This window comes from Ornithorhynchus anatinus, chromosome 12 (genome assembly GCF_004115215.2).
Source record: "Ornithorhynchus anatinus isolate Pmale09 chromosome 12, mOrnAna1.pri.v4, whole genome shotgun sequence".
NCBI classification, from domain to species: domain Eukaryota; kingdom Metazoa; phylum Chordata; class Mammalia; order Monotremata; family Ornithorhynchidae; genus Ornithorhynchus; species Ornithorhynchus anatinus.
Window position 1 is genome coordinate 216712 of NC_041739.1, and position 21911 is coordinate 238622.

A 21911-nucleotide genomic window follows, 5' to 3' on the forward strand; every position below is an offset into this window, starting at 1 on the left:
CTGGAAACGGCTTCCTCGGCCTGATCATTTCAGTGCCCTGTCCGGGCTCTGACTGTGGAGCTGTAGTCGTCTGTACCAAAAGTCCTAGAATGCTGTAGGAACTAAATTGGAATTAACTCAGTTGAGAATTTCAGGGATTGCTCTAGCAGGGAATTCTTCTTGTCTGCTAGGCCGGGGATCCCTATTAGAACACTTCTTTTAACCCATAAGGTGGAGCTAAAGGACACCCACCCTTCCATTCCCCAGCGGGCTAGTGACGGGTGAATGCAAACCCTGCGGAGCCCAGTGGGCCACCCGCGGGAAAGGCATTAACCGGTCCGTGGTCTCATCAGTTCCACTCCCAACACGGGCCCTGCTAGCCAGCTGGGGCCAGTGGAGCATCTTCCCAGTTAATATGCAAGACTGATTCCCTGGGGATCCCACTGTGATTCCTGTGAGTAGGGACCAGCCTGAAACCGGGTCAAACCCAGGCCCCTCCTCATTCCATCTTGGAGCCACAGCTGCCTTGCAAACCCCTGGAACTCATTTCCAGGTTGCCCGGTTCAGCCAGAGCAGGTTTCACTACCCATCCTGGAGGGAGTGGGGTGAATCCGTCGATCTATCAACAGTGAATTAGGGAATTAGGGGACCTTCTTCTGACAGGACCAGCCTATTTGGGGACTCATCATCGAGCTGAATTTCCAGACATATTTTCTTTAATGATAATAATAATTCCTAATAATTATAAGCCGCTGAGCCAGGTCAGTGTGAATGTTTCTCCCTGTCCAGTGGAAGCATTCCCAGCTTGACTCAGAGCCCGTCGCAGAGTCTGTAATTCTCACTTCCGTCTCCATTTTCTTCACACTTTTCGAACTGATCAGAATGATCAGGACCAGGGTAGTGGGAACTGCCTGGCCCAGGGCACGTGGTAAATGGCAAGTGGGTTTGTTCCTCTTCCAGTGGGATTCAAGGAATTTCCCGTGGATTCATCAGGCCTCCAGAATCTGGAGGGAGGCCTGCCAGAATGTTCTGCCCATCCTTGGGATCGATTCTGTAATGACTATCTTTTCTTCTGTGCCTGTCGCGGTGCCATTTTGGGAGGCCATGCTAATGCAGTTGTACATTTAACCTCCCTCCAGTTCCATCTGTCCTACGCAGATAAAGAGCTGCTGGAGAGAGAGTCGAGGGGCGAAGGCCAGCAGGAGGTTCTGAGGCGTGCAGCCAGGGACCTCCCTATCTACACCAGGACGATGTCCGGAGGTGAGTGAGGCGGCTGGGCTGGCCAGGCCCCGGGGGTGGGGACCGGGGCCGACCTGGGCGGTCGAGAACAGCAGCGCGGTCAGGGCAGGTTGAGGCTCTAGTGCCACCCCGGTAGCCAAGTGTGGATGTTAGCCTGAACTTGGGCACCAGAGACCAGGAGAAAGTGGGCCAGGAGGTGCCCAGCTCCCTGAAGGAGGCCCTGCCACGACCCAGCTGCGGTTGCCACTCCCGCTGCTCCCCACCACCGTTTCCCTCCAGAAGCATCAGTCCCCCAACCTGGAGGGCAACCCTTCAAAGGGTCTGACTGCCACTGAAAGAATTCGCATGAAATCTAATTGTCATCGGTGTAAAAGCAAGAGAATTCAGAAGGCTTTTGAAGCTTTCCAGTTATGTTGGGGTCAGTAATAAACTAGCTCAGTAAATATTTAATTAAATGTCGAATCTAAGTTTAATGGAGATTTTTCTTTTTAGCAATCCGATACTGTGACAGATGCCAACTTATAAAACCAGATCGCTGCCATCACTGTTCCGTCTGTGATAAGTAAGAAAACTTTTTGTTTTGTAATTTTATAAAATGTTTTAAATTTTATGAGAAGCAGTTTTTCCAAAAATAGGAGACAGAGATTTTACATTTTTCTGGCTGTGGAATGATTTGCATTTAACGTTTGAGAAACCATTCAGATACTGTATAGGTATCTTGTCTCTGTTGTACCGCTCCCTGGTTCCCATGTTCACACCACTGTGTGTGTGTGTGTGTGTGTGTGTGTGTGTGTGTGTGACCCTGGGGAATAGCCCCACAGTGTGTGTGGTGTGTGACCCCGAGGGTGGACATTTGGAGAAGCCTGTCCTCAGGGAATTGCCCTACAGTGTGTGTGGTGTGTGTGACCCCAAGGGTGAATGTCCATAGAAGTTGGACCCCAAGGAATTGCCCCACCGTCCACAGAAACCCGACCCCAGGGAATCACCCCACAGTGTACGGTGTGTGTGACCCTGGGGTCGGGAAAGGTGGGGGAAACGCATCCAGGGAATCCAAACCTCAGGGAATCGCCCCACGGTGTGTTGTGTGTGTGATCCCAGTGGGGAAGCTTGTCCAGAGGAACCAGACTCTGAGGATTCGTCCCAGGATGTGGGGTGGGGGTCCCAGAGGCCCTGGGAAGTCCGACTCCGGGGGTCTTCGCAAACAGTTCCGATCAGTCTGGAAAACAAACACGAATAGCAAAATATTCATTAATGATTCCAAATTGCTATCAAGGAAAAAAAATGAACTTTTATTCACTTTACTGCTCTGTATCATCTACATAATGCAGAGGGTCTTTAAAGAGTAACTTTTTTTTGTTTGACTACGATGAGGAAACATGCTATTGATTAGATTTTTCATGGAGAGGGGCTTATGTGAATATGGGTGGTACAACTGGATAACTCCCATGATGTTTTATATGTTTTGGATCAACACTTTTACTGTTAAGCAATTCGTTCAGTGGTATTTCAGATCAGGTAACATGTAGAATTGATAGAAATTCTCATCATTACCAAGGCGGACAGTGACAAGGGTAAAAGCTATCAAGCCGGTTGATCCGATCCCAGCTATCCCAGCTGTTGTGGATTCAGTCTGGTAGAGGTGTAGACCAAGCCATGGCCGGCAGAGATTCCCCTCCCACCCAACTTCCTTCCCTAAGGAATATGATGACTTGTCACTGGAGGCCAGAGAGCAGCAGTGATTCTATTAGTCATCATACCTTGCTGCCCGTGTGCTCTTCAGAGTTTTATGAGAGGTTGCAATGCAGTTGTTGAGTGCTTCTATGTTTGTGTTTGGTTTTATTAGGTGTATTTTGAAAATGGATCATCATTGTCCTTGGTGAGTTCAACTGAATTTTTTCTTTTGCATCCAAACAAATCTTAAAATATGTGATATAAATACAGAGGTGCTACATTTAGGGTGCTGGTTTCCAAATGTCTTAATCCCTCAGGCCCCATCCCCTAGGTCACCCCTCCACCAAGATAAGGTGGAGTTTCAGAAAAGAAGAATGGTATTATTTATTAAGTGCTTACTATGTGCCAAGCACTGTGCTCAGCCTTGGGGTAGATAAAAGACTCAGATCTGACACAATGCCAGCTCACATTAGGCTCATGGTCTGAGAGGGAAGGCAAGCAGGGATCTCATCCCCATTTTACAAAGGGAAACTGAGGCACGGAGTAGCTAAGGGACTTGCCCAAAGTCACTCAGCAAATGAGTTGCAGAGCCAGGACTAGAACCCTAATCTCCCGACTCCCAGTTCAAGGCTCTTTCCACTAGGCCAGGCTGTTTCTCGTCAGGGAGAGGGGAAGGAGAGGGGAGCAGAGTTGGGATCTAGAAGACGAGGAAGGCAGCAGAGATGAGGATTGGGAGTGGGAGTTGTGTGCTTCCAAACTGGGTTTTCGCCCCTCCCACTTGGTAGTTTGAGTCTCTGCAGCTCCGTCGTCCAGGCACCCCAGGGATTTCCCATTGACCTCTGACGGGGGGCCGGTGCGTATCCTGATTCAAATTCTGTAGAAGGGCGTGACCCCTGGCTGGCCCAGAACCACCCCGTTGAGGCAACACCCAGACACCATGGCCCACGGCTGGCGGAACTAGGCCCTGGAGTAGGCATATGAGATGAAATGAACGCCTCCCCGCAGAAGTTTATTTCCTCTCGAGGGATGGCAGGGGCCTGGCGGGTGATTGCGAAGTCCATATGAAATACGTATTTACATAGATAATAACAGATAAAATAGCCTCTAAGCTATAGGTCCAGAATGGGTTGAGGGAGAGGGCTCCCATATTTTTTGGCTGGTGGAATGGGGAGGAAAACCGAGGGAAGCTTCCGGAGGGAGGGAGGCCTTATCAAATCACCAGTCAGTCACTCCGTGGTATTTATTGAGCGCTTACTGTGGGCAGAGCACTGTACTAAGTACTTGGAAGAGTACACTGCAGCAGAGTTGGTAGACACATTCTCTGCCCACCAGGTGCTGAAGTCTAGAGGGGGAGACGGACACTAAAATAAACTGCAGATATGGACAGAAGTGCTGAGGGTGCGGTGACTCAGGTGCTCAAAGGGTACAGATCCACGAGCCCACAGAGGTCCAGGTGCAGAATGGAGAGAGGGAGTAGGGGAAATGAGGGCTTGTTTAGTCAGGGAAAGCCTTTTATAGGATATATGATTTTAACAAAGCTTTGAAGGTGGGGAGAGTTGTCTGTCCTACATGGGGAAGGAGGAGTTGCAAGACAGAGATGAGGAGATGGGCAAAGAGCGGGTAGCGAGGTAGACAAGATCGAGGTATAATGACTAGGAGTAGAGGCCATTGGATTTGGCAAAAAGGATGTCACTGGTGACCTTAGAGAGGGTAGTTTCCATAGTGAGAAGGGGACGGAAGCCAGATTGTGAGGGGGGAGCAGTCAAGGAGAGAATTGAAGGTGAGGAACTTGAGGCAGTGGGTGTAGATGACTCGCTCAAGGACTTTGAAGAGGAATGGTAGGAAGGAGATGGGGCATTAATTGGAGGGAGCCATGGGTTCAAGGGAGGGTTTTTTTAGGATAGGGGAAACATGAGCATGTTTAAAAACAGTGGATAATAAGCTGTTGGAAAGTGAACAGTTGAAGCTGCAGGAGGTCCAAGGTGCAGGTGGATGGGGACCAGGGAGGCAGACTTCAGGGCGATCAGGAAAACACAGTTCCCTCTGCAAGAACCTGGGAACCATCATCGACCATACCGGGCAATGGCAGGGAATGCTGGCCAAGCAGACATCTGGGAGGAGGAAGAGGAGGTAGAAAACAAACCAGAAGCATCATTTTACCCTCATTTAGCCACTCTTTAAATCATGGATACGCTGGTGCCTGGTCACCGCAGCTCAGGTGGAACATGAGAACGTGGGGGTGTATAGAAAAATGCACACGGAACAGCGCGGAGGATGAAGCAGCTTCCGTCCAAAGACCGGTGGGAAAGGCCTATCCGGGACCGGGTCCTGGGCCGCCTTGGACCTCGGGCCTAGGCCGGGACCCACCCGGATACCGTCCCTCTGTCTCCTTGCCTCCAAGGAGGGAAAATGCGAAAAGATTCTAGAAGGGGTGAGAGGGATATTGAAAGGGGCAGGAGAGATGAGGGCCAAAGAGAGGTCTGTCAGCTTGGGAGTAGAGGCTTGTGAGGAGAGTCATAGCAAGGAACCACAAAAGAAGAAAGGGAGGGGGCAAGAAAGCAAAGAATGTAAAACTCATCATTTTCCGTGATTTTTTTTGTTTCATTGACAGGGTGAACAACTGTGTTGGCTTCTCAAATTACAAATTTTTCCTCCTTTTCTTGGCTTATTCTCTGCTGTACTGCCTTTTTATTGCTGCTACGGACTTGCAGTATTTTATCAAATTTTGGACGGTGAGTCTTTCCAAAGAATTTCCAAATTTGGGAGCTATTCTTCACTAAGGGTTTTCATGCTCTTCTAGTAGTAGAGTAGTAGTGGTGTTGCGGTACTTGTTAAGCACCTTCTGTGGACAAAAATGAATGGATGAGAATTGAGTTCCAGGCCAAGCCCCCAACAGGTTCCCACTCTCTGAGTAAGGCTGGGAAGGAAGGAATAGTTGCCCTCACATGCAGAAGGAAAGATGGGCTCTCAGTAGCTAACCATTTGGGACAGTCGTGAGCTATGAACCGTAGCTGTTGTCGATGCAGGGGAATCCGAAAAAAGGACAAAACTTGGGCTTAAAGCTTAATGTTAAGGAGATATGAACCAACCATGGCATAAACCATTTAAATGTTCACTGTGTCTGTTTTAGCTTTCCTTTTCTAGGTTGAACAACTTTTTCTAGGCTAAATAACTGTGGTATTTGGTAAGCGTTTACTCTGTGCCAAGCACTGTACTAAGCGATGGAGTAGATATAAGATCATCAGGTCCCTCATGGGGCTCACATTTTAAGTAGGAGGGAGAATAAGTATTGAATCCCTATCTTACAGATGAGAGAACTGAGGCCCAGAGAAGTTAAGTGACTTGTCCAAGGTCACACAGCAAGCAAGGGGCAGAGGCTGGGATTAGAACCCAGATCTTCTGATTCCCAGTCCCCGAGATCCTTCCATAGGCTATGTTTTAAAAACATAGTCCACATGGAACTGCAATTTAATAGCACATTTCATTAGCAAGTGGCAAGTGAGGGGAATTTTCAGTTACCTGGCCACTGGTTGCTAAATTCTCTTTTCACTCTATGGTTTTCTTCCCAACTACACAGCACTTCTGTGGGACCAGAATTCTCAAGGTGGGTTGGTGGGGATCGTGGCGGCAACTGCCCCAATGACCCTGGCTCTGCCCTGGCCCTGCCTTCAGGCTGCCATCCTGGTTCAGAGCCATCCCAGGGTCCAGTGGAGCCGGCGGAAGAGTCTCTGGGATGTCGTGGTGGGGCCGGCTGCTAAGTCACCCCCTCTAAGTCCTTCAGAGGGAAGCGGCGTGGGGAAGCAGCGTGGCTCAGTGGAAAGAGCCCGGGCTTCGGAGTCAGGGGTCACGGGTTCGACTCCCGGCTCTGCCACTTGTCAGCTGTGTGACCGTGGGCAAGTCACTTAACTGCTCTGTGCCTAAGTTAGCTCATCTGTAAAATGGGGATTAACTGTGAGCCTCACCTGGGACAACCTGATTACCCTGTATCTACCCCAGTGCTTAGAACAGTGCTCTGCACATAGTAAGTGCTTAACAAATACCAACATTATTATTATTTCAGACCAGGGTCGATCCAGGCCCACCCCAGACTTAGACCTGGCCCCCCTGGAGCCACTCCAGCTGCTCCCCGTCCCTGTTAGCCTCTGCCTGCCCTAGACATTGAAATTGACCGGCTGGCCCTGGGGATGGGAAAGGGGCATGGTGGAGGAATCTGAGGCTCACCCTCATCTTGCTCCTTCCCCTAGGCGACTACCTCATCGATTACCTCTGCAGTTTGTGGTGTCTCAGGCCTCGGAGACCAGTTCTTCCTCCCAAAAGTTCTCGCCCATTAGTTTGTTTTTCAGTTACTTCCGAGTAAGCGGAGAGCGATGGCCAGGGAAAATTGAATTGTAAAGCTAACCAACACTCAAGAACTTTTGGCAGGAAGAAGAATGAATGAATGAATGAATGAATGAATGAATGAATGAATGACTCCATCAATAGTATTTTTTGGTTACCCTCTGTACCCTGAGATGCCTGAAATGTCCGGGTAAGGAAAGTTCTCACAAGACCGTGTTGCCCAGGGTTCCAGAATGGAAATTGGGAGGAAAGGGGCCGAGGAGCACAATTAACACTATCGTGGATCTGATCTGAAGGGTCACGGAATCTCTCCTTCCCTTCCTGATCGCACACAAGCAAGACAGAGCAGGACCGGGGTGCTCTTAGACGAAGGAGTGTTTGGAGAAAAGTATTCTGAGGAACGAAATGTTTGGATCACTCCTGTCGGGGGTGCGTGAATGTGCTGTGGGTTGGAAAATTGAAGTCAGTGAACAATTCTGTAGCGTCAGCCTCTGGCCCCTGTGACACGCTGCCCTAACACTGTTTTCCTGTTAATGTCCCGCACGGGAGATTCTGGGCTGTAGGATATACAATCTGGGCTTTGATTCACTAACATGCCCTTGTCTTTTCAGTATCTGGGCAATTATTGAACTTGAGTTGTGAATAAAATGCATATTTGAATCTAAACTGTTTTAGCTGAAAGACTTCAGAATCATTTCAGACATGTCCTCTAGGGTCACTAGGTAATTTTTCAAAAACGGCCTTCAATCACCTCTTCCATATTGCCCAGCTGAGAACGCAGCTACCTCCTCACCAAACATTTTCATGTTTTTTGCCGTAGAATGACCTTCCGGATACCCAAGCCAAGTTCCACATCATGTTTTTATTCTTCGCCGCGGCCATGTTTTCGGTCAGTTTGTCATCTCTCTTTGGCTACCACTGCTGGCTGGTCAGCAAAAATAAATCTACGCTAGGTAAGTTCCCTGCCTGCCGTCTGTGTAGCTTTCTCCCCACCCAGAGTCCAGCTAAGAGTTGATTGAATATTCAACAGAGGAGCTGGGACGGTGGGGAGGGGGATAGTGGCACTGCAGTTTGGGGTTTTAACAGTGGCGTTGGCACAGACTTATTAGTCTTGTGTGGAGAAAAGATTGGTCCTTACTACTACCCTGACATCAAAGTAAGATGACTTTGAACTCTCAGTGACCGGACCCGATCCCAGCCGCCCTCGGTGACCGGCACTGGTGGTCGTCAGATGATCAGACGGGTCCTCTGACTCACATGCGTCTGGTTTTCTCAGAAGCATTCCGAGCACCTGCTTTTCGGCACGGCACGGACAAGAACGGCTTCAGTCTGGGCTTTAGCAAGAACATGCGACAGGTGTTCGGGGATGAGAAGAAGTACTGGTTGCTGCCCGTTTTTTCGAGGTATTTGGGGGGTTTTCGCTATCGAAGGTAAAACAGAAGATAGTTTCAGAAAAAATTCCTGCCTCTGCAGGTCTCATCCTTGCAAAAGTCAGCATAGGCCTATCTCGAGCTGTTAGGATGTGGAATTACTTTTTGGTCAAGTTAACAGTAGCAATCACAAAGTCCCTTGAGAGTGTGAGTGCCCACAACACGGAGCTCGGCCCAGCCCTGTCCTAACTTGGTATCTCTCTCATGGAGTTGGGCCAGAGGTGGGGCTGGCCCATACCCCCCCATCCAGATCCAGACTCTTGGGACACCACCCCAACCCTCAGCCTTTCCCCAGCCCCTCATAGACCCCCAGAACTGAGGTGAATGTGGGAATCGCTTGGGATGCTTGTTGATGGCGTGCTTGCCGCTGATTCCGAGTTGCTCTGTTTCTGCAGTCTAGGAGATGGTTGTTCCTTCCCAACCTGTCTCGTGAACCAGGACCCCGAACAGCCTTCCACACCCGCAGCGCTGACTTCCACGACTAGAAAGTAATCACCACCTGGGTTCCATTTGGGCTTCACATGTGTGTTTCATGTTATGGCTTCAGGTGGTCAGGCCTGCTTGTGCATTTCTTCATCCAGACTCTCGTTATGTATATAAATATGGAAAAAAACATACAATTTTTCTGGTCATTCAAATGTCACTCATACAAATAGAACAGGAGATCGCCAGGCGACTCCAAGAGGCTGAGTCAGATGTTCATTGGGCCTTGCGTCACCTCACCTCGCCCAGGCTTGAGCTTCACTGGTGGCCATGGGTGTCCCTGTCCTGCAGAGAGAGAGAGAGATAGCATGGGTGGACCAGCCTTCTGACCAGTGCGGTTCTGGTTGGGGGATGCGGGACGCCAAGAACCCTGGCTCCATGACTTCTCCCAAGTGGTGTGGCTTCAAAATCTCCAACCCTGCCAAAACTTTGCTTTAGAGCTCACCAAAGGTGGGGACCATTGATCTGGACCGAGTCTGACCAACTGCATCGTGGCTGTGGGGGTCACGTGGTGCGCCAGACCTTCACCTCCCTGAGGTGCGGGATCCATCTTGACCAGCACTTCCAGGACTGGGCGGTGGCGGAAATAACCTCTCACAGGCTGTGGGGAGCCTTTCCCTGAAGGTACCGCAAACCTCAGTGCAGAGCAGAGGACAACTCTGCTAGCCACCATTCCATGTTGGAGCTGGTTTTTTCATTTGTTTGTTTTGCTATTTTGTGTTTTTAAGATATATGTTAAGTACTCATTATGTGCCAGGCACTATACTAACTAAGTAAGGGGTGGAGCTGGGACTAGAATCCAGGTGCTGTGACCCCCAGGCCTGTGCTCTTTCCTCTAAGCCACGCTGCTTCTCATGCTGGTGCCAGTAACTGAAATTTTGACCCGGCCTGCTCTGGCCCCATGAACTTTTCCTCCAAGGGCAGTGTAAATAAATAGAGCTTCTGCCCGGAAACTGGTTCAGGGTCCCCACCGTCTAGGCTAACGGCGACCTTTAGCGGTCGTGTCGGCTGTAAGCACCGGGTATTACTGTGAAGAAGAAGGATCTCTGAGGCTTCTCTTCACTAATGCAGCAGCCACTTCCCTAGGCAAGGTTTCTGTCATGGGACGGGGCCCCTGCTCCGTTTCGCCAGGCATCACCTGACCAACTCTGCACTTCAGGCCAACCGCCCCCACATAAACCATCACCAGGGCAGGGGGGTTTTAATTAAGTGTAGAATTTGGGGAAATTACCAGTTCGTTACGAGTGGGTTTAGCTCTCCAAAAGGTGGTCGTGCTCAAGTTTTGTCCCCCAAAATGGGCACCTGACAGAGCAGGGCAGGCATTTCTAGGACAATATCACTCCCTTTGGGCATTGCCAGAGGCCCAAGGAGCCAGATTCGCTCTCTGGTTCCAGATCCCAGCTAGCAAGTACAGCAGAGGTGAGGCCACAGCCCTGCTCAACTTGGAGGGTCAGATCCCGGCACCAGTCCAAATAAGCGATATCTCAACTGGGGCGTGGAGGGAGATCTTGTTGCGAGGGGGAGGGAGGGAAGCGAAGAGGATGGTGACACACGAGCTCAGAAGAACTGACCCCAGGTCCAGTCACCCCAGGAAACCGGTGACCCTCTATAGAGTCGGGGGATGGGAAAAATCCCCGAAACAAAGGCGGGTCTCGGCTACTTCTCCAAATTACTGGACCAAACCCTCCAGTTAACAATTATTATTTTGTAATAATGTACTTGTTAAGCGCTAACTATATGCTAAGCACCGGGGTAGATACAATAGCTAATCGGATCAGACACAGTCTCTGTCCCTCGAGGGGCTCACAATGTGAAGAGGAGGGAGAACAGATACCTTATCTCCATTTCAACAGAAGAGCACATTGAGGCCCGTAGATGTTCAGTCACTTTTCCAAGGCCACAGCAATAGGCCTGTGGCAGATCTGGCAGTGGAACCCAAGTCTCCTGACTCCCAGCTTCCTGCTCTTTTCACTAGGTCACACCGTTCTAGCAAGGCAAGATACGTCACTTCTGCTGAGGTCAATGGAGTCCACAGATGTGCTCCATCGGCTCAGGCTGGCCGCGGAAGGGTTAGGTGCGTTTGTAAATTTACTTTTCCAAATTAGTTAAAACCGAATAAAACCCAAATTTTCTTTTTTAAGAAAAGTTCTTTGTAAACACCTTGAGGAGAGGGATTGTGTCTACCGACTCTATTGTGTTCTCCCAAGTGCTTAGTATAGTGCTGTGCACAGAGTAAGCACACAATAAATACCATTGGCTGATGCAGTGAGACCAGGCCATAGACCAGGCAAGCACAAAGATATTAAGGATGCAGGGAGGAGAGGGAGTTGGCATGCAGGCATGCGTGTGTGTCTCATGTTGGGGGAGGGAGGAAGGAGATGGAATGGTATGGACAAATGCTCTTCTCTTGGAGAGCTCAGAGAGCTTTGGGTGGCCGTGATTTTAACCCTCTGAGCATGATTTTAACCCTCTGAGCATTCTGGAAGTTGAGCGAGCAGTTCCCACTGGGAGGCTTGGGGGAAAACTGTAACCACCGACCAGCAGAAGAGTTGAGGATGCCCGGGCCTGTGTCTTGTGTCCTGACTGCTTGCACGTCCCCACTCTAGTCAATCTTTCTCTTCTTTTCCTTTGTCTTCTCAGCCCTGAGAGCCACCATTTCCCTGCAAAGCCGTTGAGAGAGTCCCAGAGCCACCTTCTCACGGACACTCAGTCTTGGGCCGAAAGCAGTACAAACTCTGATATGGACACAGTTGGTAAGGCACAGTTCCACCAGAACTGTTTGTGGGAAATGTCCTTGGGAAGCCCTTTTGGTGCATGGAACCAAGAGTTGCATTCAGAGCCAGTTTGGGGCTTATGGGTGTAGGGTGGCAGAGGGGACATGGGACTTTACATGAACTTTTCAGTGTGGCCTGTTCCCCCAGAAGCCTGTCTTCTCTAGTTCTTTGGGTAGAACCAACTGGGGAATTGGGGAATGTTCTTCCTTTTCCTCATTAATATCCTCATTAATAACATTTATAACGCACCTTCTGTGTGCAGACCACAGTACTAAGCGCTTGGGAGAGTACAAAAGAGTTAGATCCAGTCCCTCTCCTCAGAGAACTCACAGCCTAGGAGGGATGACAGACACTGAAATAAATTACAGATGGGAGGTGTCGTAGAGTATATAAAAAATGTAGGGAAGTGCTCAGCTCAGGTGACTCAGCAGAAGGGCGGAAGAGGCAATGGGAGAACATAAAGTGGGAAGTTGAGAGGTGATTGGGGAAGGCCTCCTGGCGGACCTGCAATCTCAAAAGGGTTTTGAAGACAGTAATGACAACTTTAAGCAGAAATGAGTCTAACTGGAATAATGAAACTAATAAGGGACATAAGGGAGGCTTATAGGGTGGTGTCGGTGAGAAGGTGGGAGGTCAGTCAGGGAAACCTCCCGAAAGTGGCTTTTCAAGGGCCCTTGAAAGTGGGAAGGGCCAGACTTAGAGCCAGACTTCTACCCTTGGATCTTACACAATGATTTCTCCAGAGAAGAACCCGGACCCTGCCTCATCTTACCCCATCTCCTCATCTGTGCATTCAGCACCATTCTTCTTACCCAGATGCTGCCCACTCCCTCTCCCCCTTTCTCGCTGCTCTCTCTTCTGACCCCTCCCCTTAGTTCTTCCCACAACTCAGGCTTGGGTTCTTTGCTTGGAAACCAGTGCTCCAATTCTTGTGAGACCGGAAGCTCTTGGAGACAGGGACCGTGGCTTCTCCCTCTATTGTACTCTCCCAAACGCTCAGCGCACATAGCACTGCCCACGGGCAGGGTTGGATAATTCCCACAGCTGGATCGATTGGGATTCCTAGCGTTTCTTGGGGTGTTGGAAGAACAGAACTTGGTCTTTAGTGAGGGGGAGATGGTGACTGGCTAAGAAGCAGCATGGCTCAGTGAAAAGAGCACAGACTCGGGAGTCAGAGGTCATGAGTTCGAATGCCGGCTCCACCGCTTGCCAGCTGTGTGACTGTGGGCCAGTCACTTAACTTCTCTGTGCCTCAGTTACCTCATCTGTAAAATGGGGATTAAGGCTGTGAGCCTCATGTGGGACAACCTGATGACTCTGTATACCCCAATGATTAGAACAGTGCTCTGCACATAGTAAGCGCTTAACAAATACCAACATCATTATTATTATTATTATTCATGTGCAGGATCCCGGCCGCTTGGGCCTCAGGCACACACCGCTGTCTGGACAACCACCGGACTGACCGATTCGGTCCCGAGTGGCAGATCTGGGAATCTGGGCATCTAGGCCTAGGAGTGCTTCCGTCTCAAGGACAGAGTGGAGATGTATCCATCCACCATCACCCACCCATAGCTGGTTACCCCACGGACCCCATTCACCCAAAATCCGGGGGCTGCCGCCCGAGTCTCTCACACCTCATCTCCCAAACACTTTTTTTTTTATGGTATGTGCCAGGCACTGTTTTAAGTGCTGGGATAGATAGAAGCTGATCAGGTTGGACACAGTCTGTGTCCCTCATGGGGTTCACAGTCTTAATCCCCAATTTACAGATGAGGGAACTGAGGCCCAGAGAAGTGAAGGGACGTGCCCAGGGTCACCCAGGAGACAAGTGGAAGAGCTGGGATTAGAACCCAGGACCTTCTGACTCCCAGGCCCGAGCTCCATCCACTAGGCCACGCTGCTTCCGCCAGGAGTTTAGGCTGAGACAGGCTCTCCGCAAAGGGAAAGAGCTAACTGCTTTTCCCAGTTAAATCGTATGATAGAAATCAAAAATCATGAACATGAATTCCTCATTCTTCACCCAGCATTTCTTGCAGCCTTTTTATGTCCGCTCCGCTCCTTCTCCTGCCCTCGCTGCCGACGAGCGGCTTAGTAGCCACCGATGGGTTTCCTGAAGGGGCAGGGGCGCTCTATGCAGCGGGCAGTTTCAGGTCTCCCGGAGATCCGCCAGCAGCATGCGCTTCGGTCCCCCTCCAGGCTCAAGGAGCTGGCGGCCTCCAAGCCTTGGGGTCCCTCTCTGGCCCCCACGCCCGCCATCGGCCCTTCGTTACCCAAGCCGCTTTCCCCCGAAAATAGCAGGCTGTCCCCTGGCCGGCTTCATGCCTTCGTGGACTAGATGTCGGTGACACAGCCGGGTGCGAGTTGGGAGAGGCTGTGAGCCTGAGGAGGCTCAAGCTGGAAGACTAAGCAAGAGGGGATCGGATTCAGGGTGGGTCATAGGGTGGGAAGGGAGGGAAGGAGGGAGGGAATAAGAGGGGGGCATTCAGGGTTTGAGTTAGCTTGGAATCGTCCCACCTGGGCCTCCGGGGTCTGCTTTCCACCTGTTTCTGAGAGCTTCGGCTACCGGGGCCCTTTCGACAGAGGCCAACTACGGCCTACGTTTCCCGGGTTCCACAGGGTGGCCTCGTGCGGCACCACCTTTGATGTCCGGTCTTCCGGTACTGTTGTGTCTCCCTCAAGGTATGAGCAATCCTGCGCTAACCATGGAAAACGAGACCTAGACATACTTCCGGTAAACCCCTGAGTGCTGAGAAGTAAGTTCATTTCTTTCAACCGTGACCTCAGGACCGTTTCCCCCGCACAGTCTCCCAGGGTGCACGCTGTCTGGAGGGGCAGGACTTTGGAAAGAAAAGTTTGGCTTTTTGTAGAAATGTTGAGTGGAAGGAACGGTGCTTTCGCTCTCTGTTGCAACCGTTAGATTTCTTGGTTTTTCTTCCCACACGTGTTTGCTCTAGTTGTAGGATTTCAGATGAGCAGGCTCAGGCCAGTCTGCCTCCAGCCTGACAGTTCTTACATCATATGAACGAACGAATGATTGAATGAATGAATTTGTCAACCAAGTAGTCCCTGTTACCTGGAGAAATAAATGATTCTTCAACCAGCTCCGGCCGTGAGGCCCATCCATCGGAGAGGCCCCCGGAGCATGCTCGTGGCAAAAGAAGGCTTAGCTGCTTGGTCCCAATTTTTATTTTATTTAATGAGATTTGTTAAGTGCTTTCTACATGTCAAACCCTGTTCTAAGCGCTGGGGAAGGTACAGACCCAGTCCCTGTCCTGCATAAAGCTCACAGTCTAAGTAGGAGGGAGAGCCGGTATTTAATCCCCATTTTACAGTTGAGGAAGCTGAAGCACAGAGAACGTAAGTGATTTGCCTAAGGTCACACAGCAAGCCAGTGGCAGAGCTGGGATTAAGACATAGGTCCTCTGACTCCCAGGCCCATGCTATTTCCACGAGGCCATGCTGCTTGTACAATTTCTGTGAGTCAGAGCCTCAAACCATAGAGCTGCTTGGGACCGCTGGGAGACCTCAGTGGCCGGCCCAGAGAGGCGTGACTGTAAACTCGTTGTAATGTGACTATTGTTAAAATATAATCTACTCTCCCAAGCACTTAGTACAGTGCTCTGCACACAGTAAGTGCTCAATAAATATGATTGAATGAATGAACGAATGAATGAGAGAGGCGGGACCAGAGAGGCAGGCCAGCCTGCGGAGGGAGTCTGGGACGATCATTACGCTCTGCAGCTCCGCACTAAATGCTGGGGTTGATAGAGCATAATGAGATGGGCTACAGCCCCTGTTCCACATGGGGCTTAAATTCAGCTAACTTCAGAGTTGTCATGATCACATACCGGATGCCACCTGAAAAACCACTCAGACACTGCAAATAGCAAAGTGTGTCAGCACAGCAAAGGACACTTTCTCCAGCCAAGATAAATCAAATGATGAAGATGAAACAAATTTCCCGAGCTGTCTACGTTCTGTGTTGACTAGGACGCGCCTGGGTTTTGTTTTGGGCAACTTCAGGGAAGTAGATGTGACCAAATCGAGTCGTCCCTGCCCGCTGGGCACCGACCCCCAGCCGCTCCGGCTGGGTTAGAACACGCTCTGGCCAAACTCTGGCTGTGCTCTGCCTGTGCTCCATCCTTGCTCTCTGGAGACCTCTAGCAATTGTCCAAGCATCCCGGACTGCTGAGCGACCCGAGCAGCTGCATCCAGCCTGATCAGAGATCTGAAGCCTCAGAGACCCCTCTCCCGGGCTGCTGCTTTCAATCTCCGCCCCCCTTCCTCCTCCACACTTTGTTGATCAGGGAGACCAGGGAGATGGTAACCCCTGGGCGCGAGAAACAGGGTGGAGTCCATTGTGGGGGAGGGCAGGGCCAGATCCATCGGGCCCTCTCTTACCACTGCCCAAAAACAGAGACATGAAAAGGCAGGGGAGGGGAGGGCCGAAAGGAGAACTCCTGGGAGAGAAACAGAGGAGGAACACAATCTGGTCCGGGCGGGGACTTGCGGGAAGGGTGCAGGGCAGAATTTCACAAGCGTTGGGCTTTGTGGGTCTCATCTCCTGGATTCTGTGGGTTTGAGGGACGGGGGAGAAGATGCTGGGAAAACCCTCCCCATCATCAAAAGAGAGGGAAGGGAAATCGTGAATTGGGCTCCAGCAGGGGTTCAGGTCCCCACAGCCCTCTCCCGCACCACATACATTTATGACTGGCACGGGACCCTGGAAACACCCCCATTCTGACCCCGAACTGGCCGGCGGGGCCTCCCGGGACCAGTGAGCGAAGGTGCTGGCTGCTGGGCTCTGAGCCCATGGGAGCCACTGGGTTCTCGATGTGAGATGGTGAACTTGCTACTGTCTGTGGCCCGATGGGCTTTCTGCTTTACCTTTCAGTTCCAAGTCACGGTGCTGCGGGTGAGAGGAAAGCAAGATTCCCACCCCCATTGCCCACTACTCCTGTTTGTTCCTGGCCAGACAAGTCAGAGGAGAGAGCCCGAGAGCCTAGATGCTTCCTTCGGGTCACTGCTTGAACTAGAACAGCCATGTTTGTATCATAAAAACCGTTTCAGCTAGCAGCAATTCCTGCTGAATGATGAAAGGCGATCTTGAGTTAGCAATTGGGGGAGAGAGGCGTTCCCTCATCTCGAGCTGCGGAGAGAGAATTTGCGATTGAGCTGACTCCCCGCGGCGGTGGTGGGAATGCGAGTGAAATCCCCCTCTCCCTACCTCCGACACGCAGCAGATTTCAAATTTGGGAGTCTTCAAATCTGATCCCAAGTACTCTGATGGTGAAAACGGTTCACCTCGCTCCACTGTCGCTTAACAATAAATGATAATGGTGGTATCTGTTAAACTCGCTCCATGCCAAGCCCTGTCCTCAGCGCTGTAACCGTAGTTCCTCTTCAGGGCGGGGCCTAGGGACAGGAGCAGATCAGACAAGTGTGAGCTGGAGGCGAGTTTGAATTCAGAGTGAACCTGAGAGAGCTGAGATTATTCTGATTTGTAAAGTGCCAGGGTCTGCCACAGGTGACTAGCGCCCAGTTTAATCAGAATCGAGTTCCTTCCCACCTCCACTCCCCGCCCCCCGCTCCGAGGTGGCTCTCGGGTTCGGCCCTGAAATTGGATGCCGTCAGCTGTGCACTTCCGGCGAGTTAGGTATTTTGATCCCGATCGGAACTTTTGGTTTCCTGAGTTTCGAGGTGGCGTCGGTGGGAGTCTTTGAGTCTAGGTGCCTGCATCTTTAATTGTGGCTTGAGTGATTGAAATTGAATCTGATTTTTAAAGGGTTTCCCAGTGATTCTTTGGAGAAGGAATCCCCTGACACCCAGGGCTTTTTATTTTCTTCCCGCCGCACGAGTCCACCCCATCACCAACTGGATCCCGCCCGTGTTCCGCCTCCCCCGGGGACGGGCACTGTCATCTGGCCCGGTTCAGATCTCCCCCGGCCAGTCTAAGCCTCCAGGGCCACCTCAGTGCTGCTCAGGCCAGGAGCTGTGGGCCGAAGGAGGCCACGTGACCCTGGCTGGGGCTTTAGGCAGCTTCCACTGGAGAGGTGACGAGGGGGAGCATCTCCCGCTGGTTGTCCCGGGGCTCCTGGATCCCCCATGAGGGTCCAAGGGACCGAGCTCAGCTGGGGAAAGCACGTGGGAGAATGACGGTCCCGCACATCCTCACTGGGTTTTTCGGCCGGACCTGGGTTGGGGATCCGGCCAAGGCCGGGGGCTGGGAGAGGCATTTATTTGGGCTGGATGCTGACAGGAGCCAGAACTCTTCTGTAACACAGTGAGTTTGGGTTAAACCGTTCCTTCTCATATCCGACGGTCTCTCCCTTGTCAATCCAGCTTCCGGCTCCACCCGGCACTAGGGTTCCTGGGCTCCAGACCTCCAGTTTGACGATGGTGTAAGCATCCCAGTTATAGTTGGATTTGGCGCGACGACCCCTCTGTGACAAATGGCTTGGCCTTTGTCTTTAGAATTTGGCCTGGAAGGGCATGTTTTTGGAGCAGTCTCATCACTGGCATTCAGCTTTCACCCTCCTCCTTATCCAGCTACACCAGAGGAGTGGTCGGTTGTATCCCGGAAGCTTGGGACTTTGCCTCACGGATTGCTGGTCGCTGGGAAGAAGAGGAATTTTGACTTTTTATTTTTTGCTGGGCCCAAGGTTTCCCAAGCTCGAGGACTTGTCAAGTACCCAAAAGCCCAAATGTTAAAACTCTGAAGTAAAACTAGATATCGAGCATTCAGTGGCTTCTTTTAGTTCCAAAATCAAAAGAGAGGATTAATATCCCAAGTGGAAAAATGTGATTTGCCCCCGCATGTGATCTACTGCGAATGTGGCCTCGGCTACAGTGATCTTTGCACATCGCACCAGAAGCCCAGGGGATAGATGCCCTAAAGTGCACTAACGGGTCACCCCCATCGATCAGCATTCAGTATGTCGGAGCAGTGTGACTTGATCGGTTTTGTTGAACTCAAACTTGAGAGATGTTAATGACCCACTTCGTATAAGTGATTTGTTTCCTCCCACCTTCAGTGGCCCCCTTACTGGGGGCTTTTGCCTGTAGGCCGACACCCGTTTTCTTCTCTAAAGGATGTATCTGGTGCACTTTTTGAATGCTAGCTCACAGTTGGCTACCGTGCGAGTCCCAGGATCTGAGCCTTTAAATGGTAATCGAAGAAATTCTGCAATGACTCCCCAGCCAGGGAACTGCCTTAGCGGTGAAGACATTTTTGTTGCATAACCAAGTCCAGTCAGTGAATTGGGTTGCACTTCCGTGACATTTGCTTGCCATTTTGAAATTGCCTTAATGAGAATTTCCCTTCTCCGCAAAGACAACAGATTCTTAGGAATCCCAGAGAGCTCTCAGTTAACGACAGCTCCGGATGCCCTGGGAATAGACTTTCCGTGGCAGGACTGCTGCCGCTGGCCACGCAGGCGGGGCGGCGATGATTTAAAAAGGGTCCGGCGTTAGATTGGCTGTGCGAGCCGACGGCCGAGTTAGGGACAGGTAAGCGTGATGGGGGACCGGACTGGACAGCTGCGAGGAGGCCGAGGTGGGCCCTGGGGTTTGTCCGTCCACCCGTTGCCGTCATGCTGCAAACCGACTGAAATGTCCAAGGGCCAAATGGGGAAGAGACAACATTGGAGAAAATCTGACTTGTGCTTCTCAAAAATCTGCCCTGTGGGCAAGATCAGAGTCTCCTCTGGGACAGGGACGGTATTTTGCCCAGCTGTGGCAGGACAGAAAATCTTGGAGCTGAGGTTTGACCTTCACGTGTTCTGCTTCTTTCAGATAGTCCCCCTCCTGCCCTCTCTGCCTTCTGTCGGTATCTCAGCAAACCCAGCCCCGGATCATGGGATGAGGCTTCTCTCCACCCCAGGGCAGGAAAGCAGGGGGGCGGGTCATGCAAAGAAATCAATTTTAAATGCAAATTCTCTCACAAATACAAAACCCTCAGAAGGTAGCTTTTTTATATTTGTTAAATGCTTACTATGTGTCGGACACCGTTCTAAGCACTGGGGCCATTACAAGTATATTGTTGCACACAGTCCCTGTCCCACATGGGGCACAAAGTCTAAGCAGGAGGGAGACCGGAGCAGGAGTTCTGCACCAAGTTTCCTTTAGGAACTGCTGGAGGGCGGCAGTGGATTGAACCGGCCTGTCGCCCAAGTGGCCGTCGCCCGGAGGTATCCGGGTGCTGCAGCCGCCGGCCACGCTTCGTCCCCTTCTCGATCTGGAAGGGCTCTCTCCCGTCTAAGACAGGCAGCATCAAAATCACCCACCCTTTCCAGCGACGTCCTTGGCCGACATCCAGACCTCTGGCCATCCTCCGGACAGAGCGTGTCCACATTTCGTTTGGACGGTGTTTTGACCCCCAGCAATTTGCTTGTGAGGCATTTCCACACTTTACTAACGTTGTTGGCAACAACATCCGTATCTGCTATTTCAAATCTAATTCCGCCCGCCGGCCCCGGGGCGGAAAGGGCCCCCGCCGACCAGCGCTCCCGGTCCGGCTGGGTCGGGGGAGCTGGCGGACCTCCGGGCGCGGGTTCCGGTGAGGGCTGGTCCTTTGGGCAGTTAACTTTCTTGGACACGTTTCCCGACTCACCAGGGAGCGGGTGAAGCAGAAAAGAAGGGAATTCAACTTGGTGCCTTTCAGAGTGAAACTTGAGCCGTGCAGTGGCAGGGCAGCTGCGGAGTGGGCCGAGGGGCTGGATGCCGGCACGGAAGGAGCCGCTCCGGCCGGCGAGAATCGGCAAAGGGCGGGGACCGAGAGTCGCATTCTGTCTCCTGAAGAAATCCAAACGTGACCCTTGCGGGAGGCACCGGTGGGTCTACAGGCTGAACTGGGGTCCGCTCGGCACTCGCCGGGAGGCTGAGGTATCCGCCCTTTCAGCGAGACCCTTTCTCCCCACGCTCCACCCCCCAAATCGAGACCCAAGGGCCCAGGTGCGACAGAGCAGCCCACCGGGACGACTCCGGCAGTCCTCCGGCTCCTTGGTCGGCACCCTCTACTGCAGGCGGATCGGGTGGGATCGGGCCGTTGAAGACGGCGCCGCTCCGGGACCACGCGAGGGCCGCCGCCGGTCGTTGCCACTGACATTGCGCGGAGCCCGGAGCTTGTAGCTTTGATGTTTTGTTTGTATTCCGTAAACAGTATCGGTATTTTTGTATTGTTGACTTGCAGCTGGAAGAAGTATTCTATAAAGTCATTTATCGTATTTTGGGTCGGCCCTCGTTTTTTGCCGCCTCGCCTAGCAGGAGGAGACGGTTCCCCCGCCCCCGGTGGGGAGCGGACCCCAGCTCGCTACGGGGAGGCCGGCGGGAGAGGAGTCGACGTTACCAGGGAAGTGGGGGGGGGGCAGCCTCTAGACTTGTTTTTTAGTCTAAGCCTCAGCTCACCACACCCTGAGCCAGGACAGAAGACTCCCCCTGGGGTAGAACTGCCCCGGGAGGCGAAGACTCCTGTTGAGGTGTCCAGGGTGGGCACGGGATGTGGCCAGGGGGTGGGGGGAAGCTGTGCACTCTCTCCCCACTACGGCACCCTGCCGCGGGACAGGCCTGTCTAGAAGGACCTCAACCCACTCCAGCTGTGAGACGGAAGCCGAGGGCCGCGACCCCAGCCCGCAGACCTGCCTGAAATTGGACCTGGGCGAATTTGAGGGGCAGACGTGCACTGAGGATGGAGGTTAAAGTTCCGGGGGGCGGGAGGAGAGGCCGAGTAGACTGGATTGGCCGGAGGCTATCAGCCCAGCTGCACAGTAGGCTCCTGGGCCACTTCCCGCTTGAGACCATGCTGAGGACACACGGGACTTTCCCCTTGCCGGGTACTAAAGAGCAGCAGCCCAAACCATTCAAGGGTGGGCCCGGTGGGCTGCTGCTGCTGATCCTGGTAGAACCCGACCTGCATCACTCCCAACTCAGAGAACGAAGAACAGGCCACCTGGGGCCCCGGCCCCGGGCACCCAGGGGCTGGTGAGCTGAACCAGGC

At 52.0% G+C, this 21911-nt stretch overlaps 1 protein-coding gene across 5 annotated transcripts in view; it reads left to right on the top strand.

Moving 5' to 3' along the window:
* The window catches only part of ZDHHC2 (zinc finger DHHC-type palmitoyltransferase 2), a 35681-nt gene extending 14540 nt beyond the window's left edge, over nucleotides 1-21141 (top strand). Inside the window, exons 4-14 of one of the 5 annotated variants that reach the window (XM_039913710.1) lie at nucleotides 1119-1239; nucleotides 1711-1780; nucleotides 3062-3094; nucleotides 5501-5621; nucleotides 8048-8180; nucleotides 8504-8630; nucleotides 9053-9145; nucleotides 11116-11214; nucleotides 11781-11893; nucleotides 14597-14670; nucleotides 18467-21141. In XM_039913710.1, coding sequence (XP_039769644.1) covers nucleotides 1119-1239; nucleotides 1711-1780; nucleotides 3062-3094; nucleotides 5501-5621; nucleotides 8048-8180; nucleotides 8504-8630; nucleotides 9053-9145; nucleotides 11116-11214; nucleotides 11781-11893; nucleotides 14597-14637 — 951 coding nt within the window. In that variant the 3' untranslated portion in view covers nucleotides 14638-14670; nucleotides 18467-21141. Of the gene's footprint in view, nucleotides 1-1118; nucleotides 1240-1710; nucleotides 1781-3061; nucleotides 3095-5500; nucleotides 5622-8047; nucleotides 8181-8503; nucleotides 8631-9052; nucleotides 9146-11115; nucleotides 11215-11780; nucleotides 11894-14596; nucleotides 14671-16811; nucleotides 16991-18259 lie in introns of those variants that run through there. The other 4 variants (XM_039913711.1, XM_029076866.1, XM_029076865.2 and 1 more) reach the window with 4 other exon arrangements.
* Nucleotides 21142-21911: the final 770 nt, after the last annotated feature.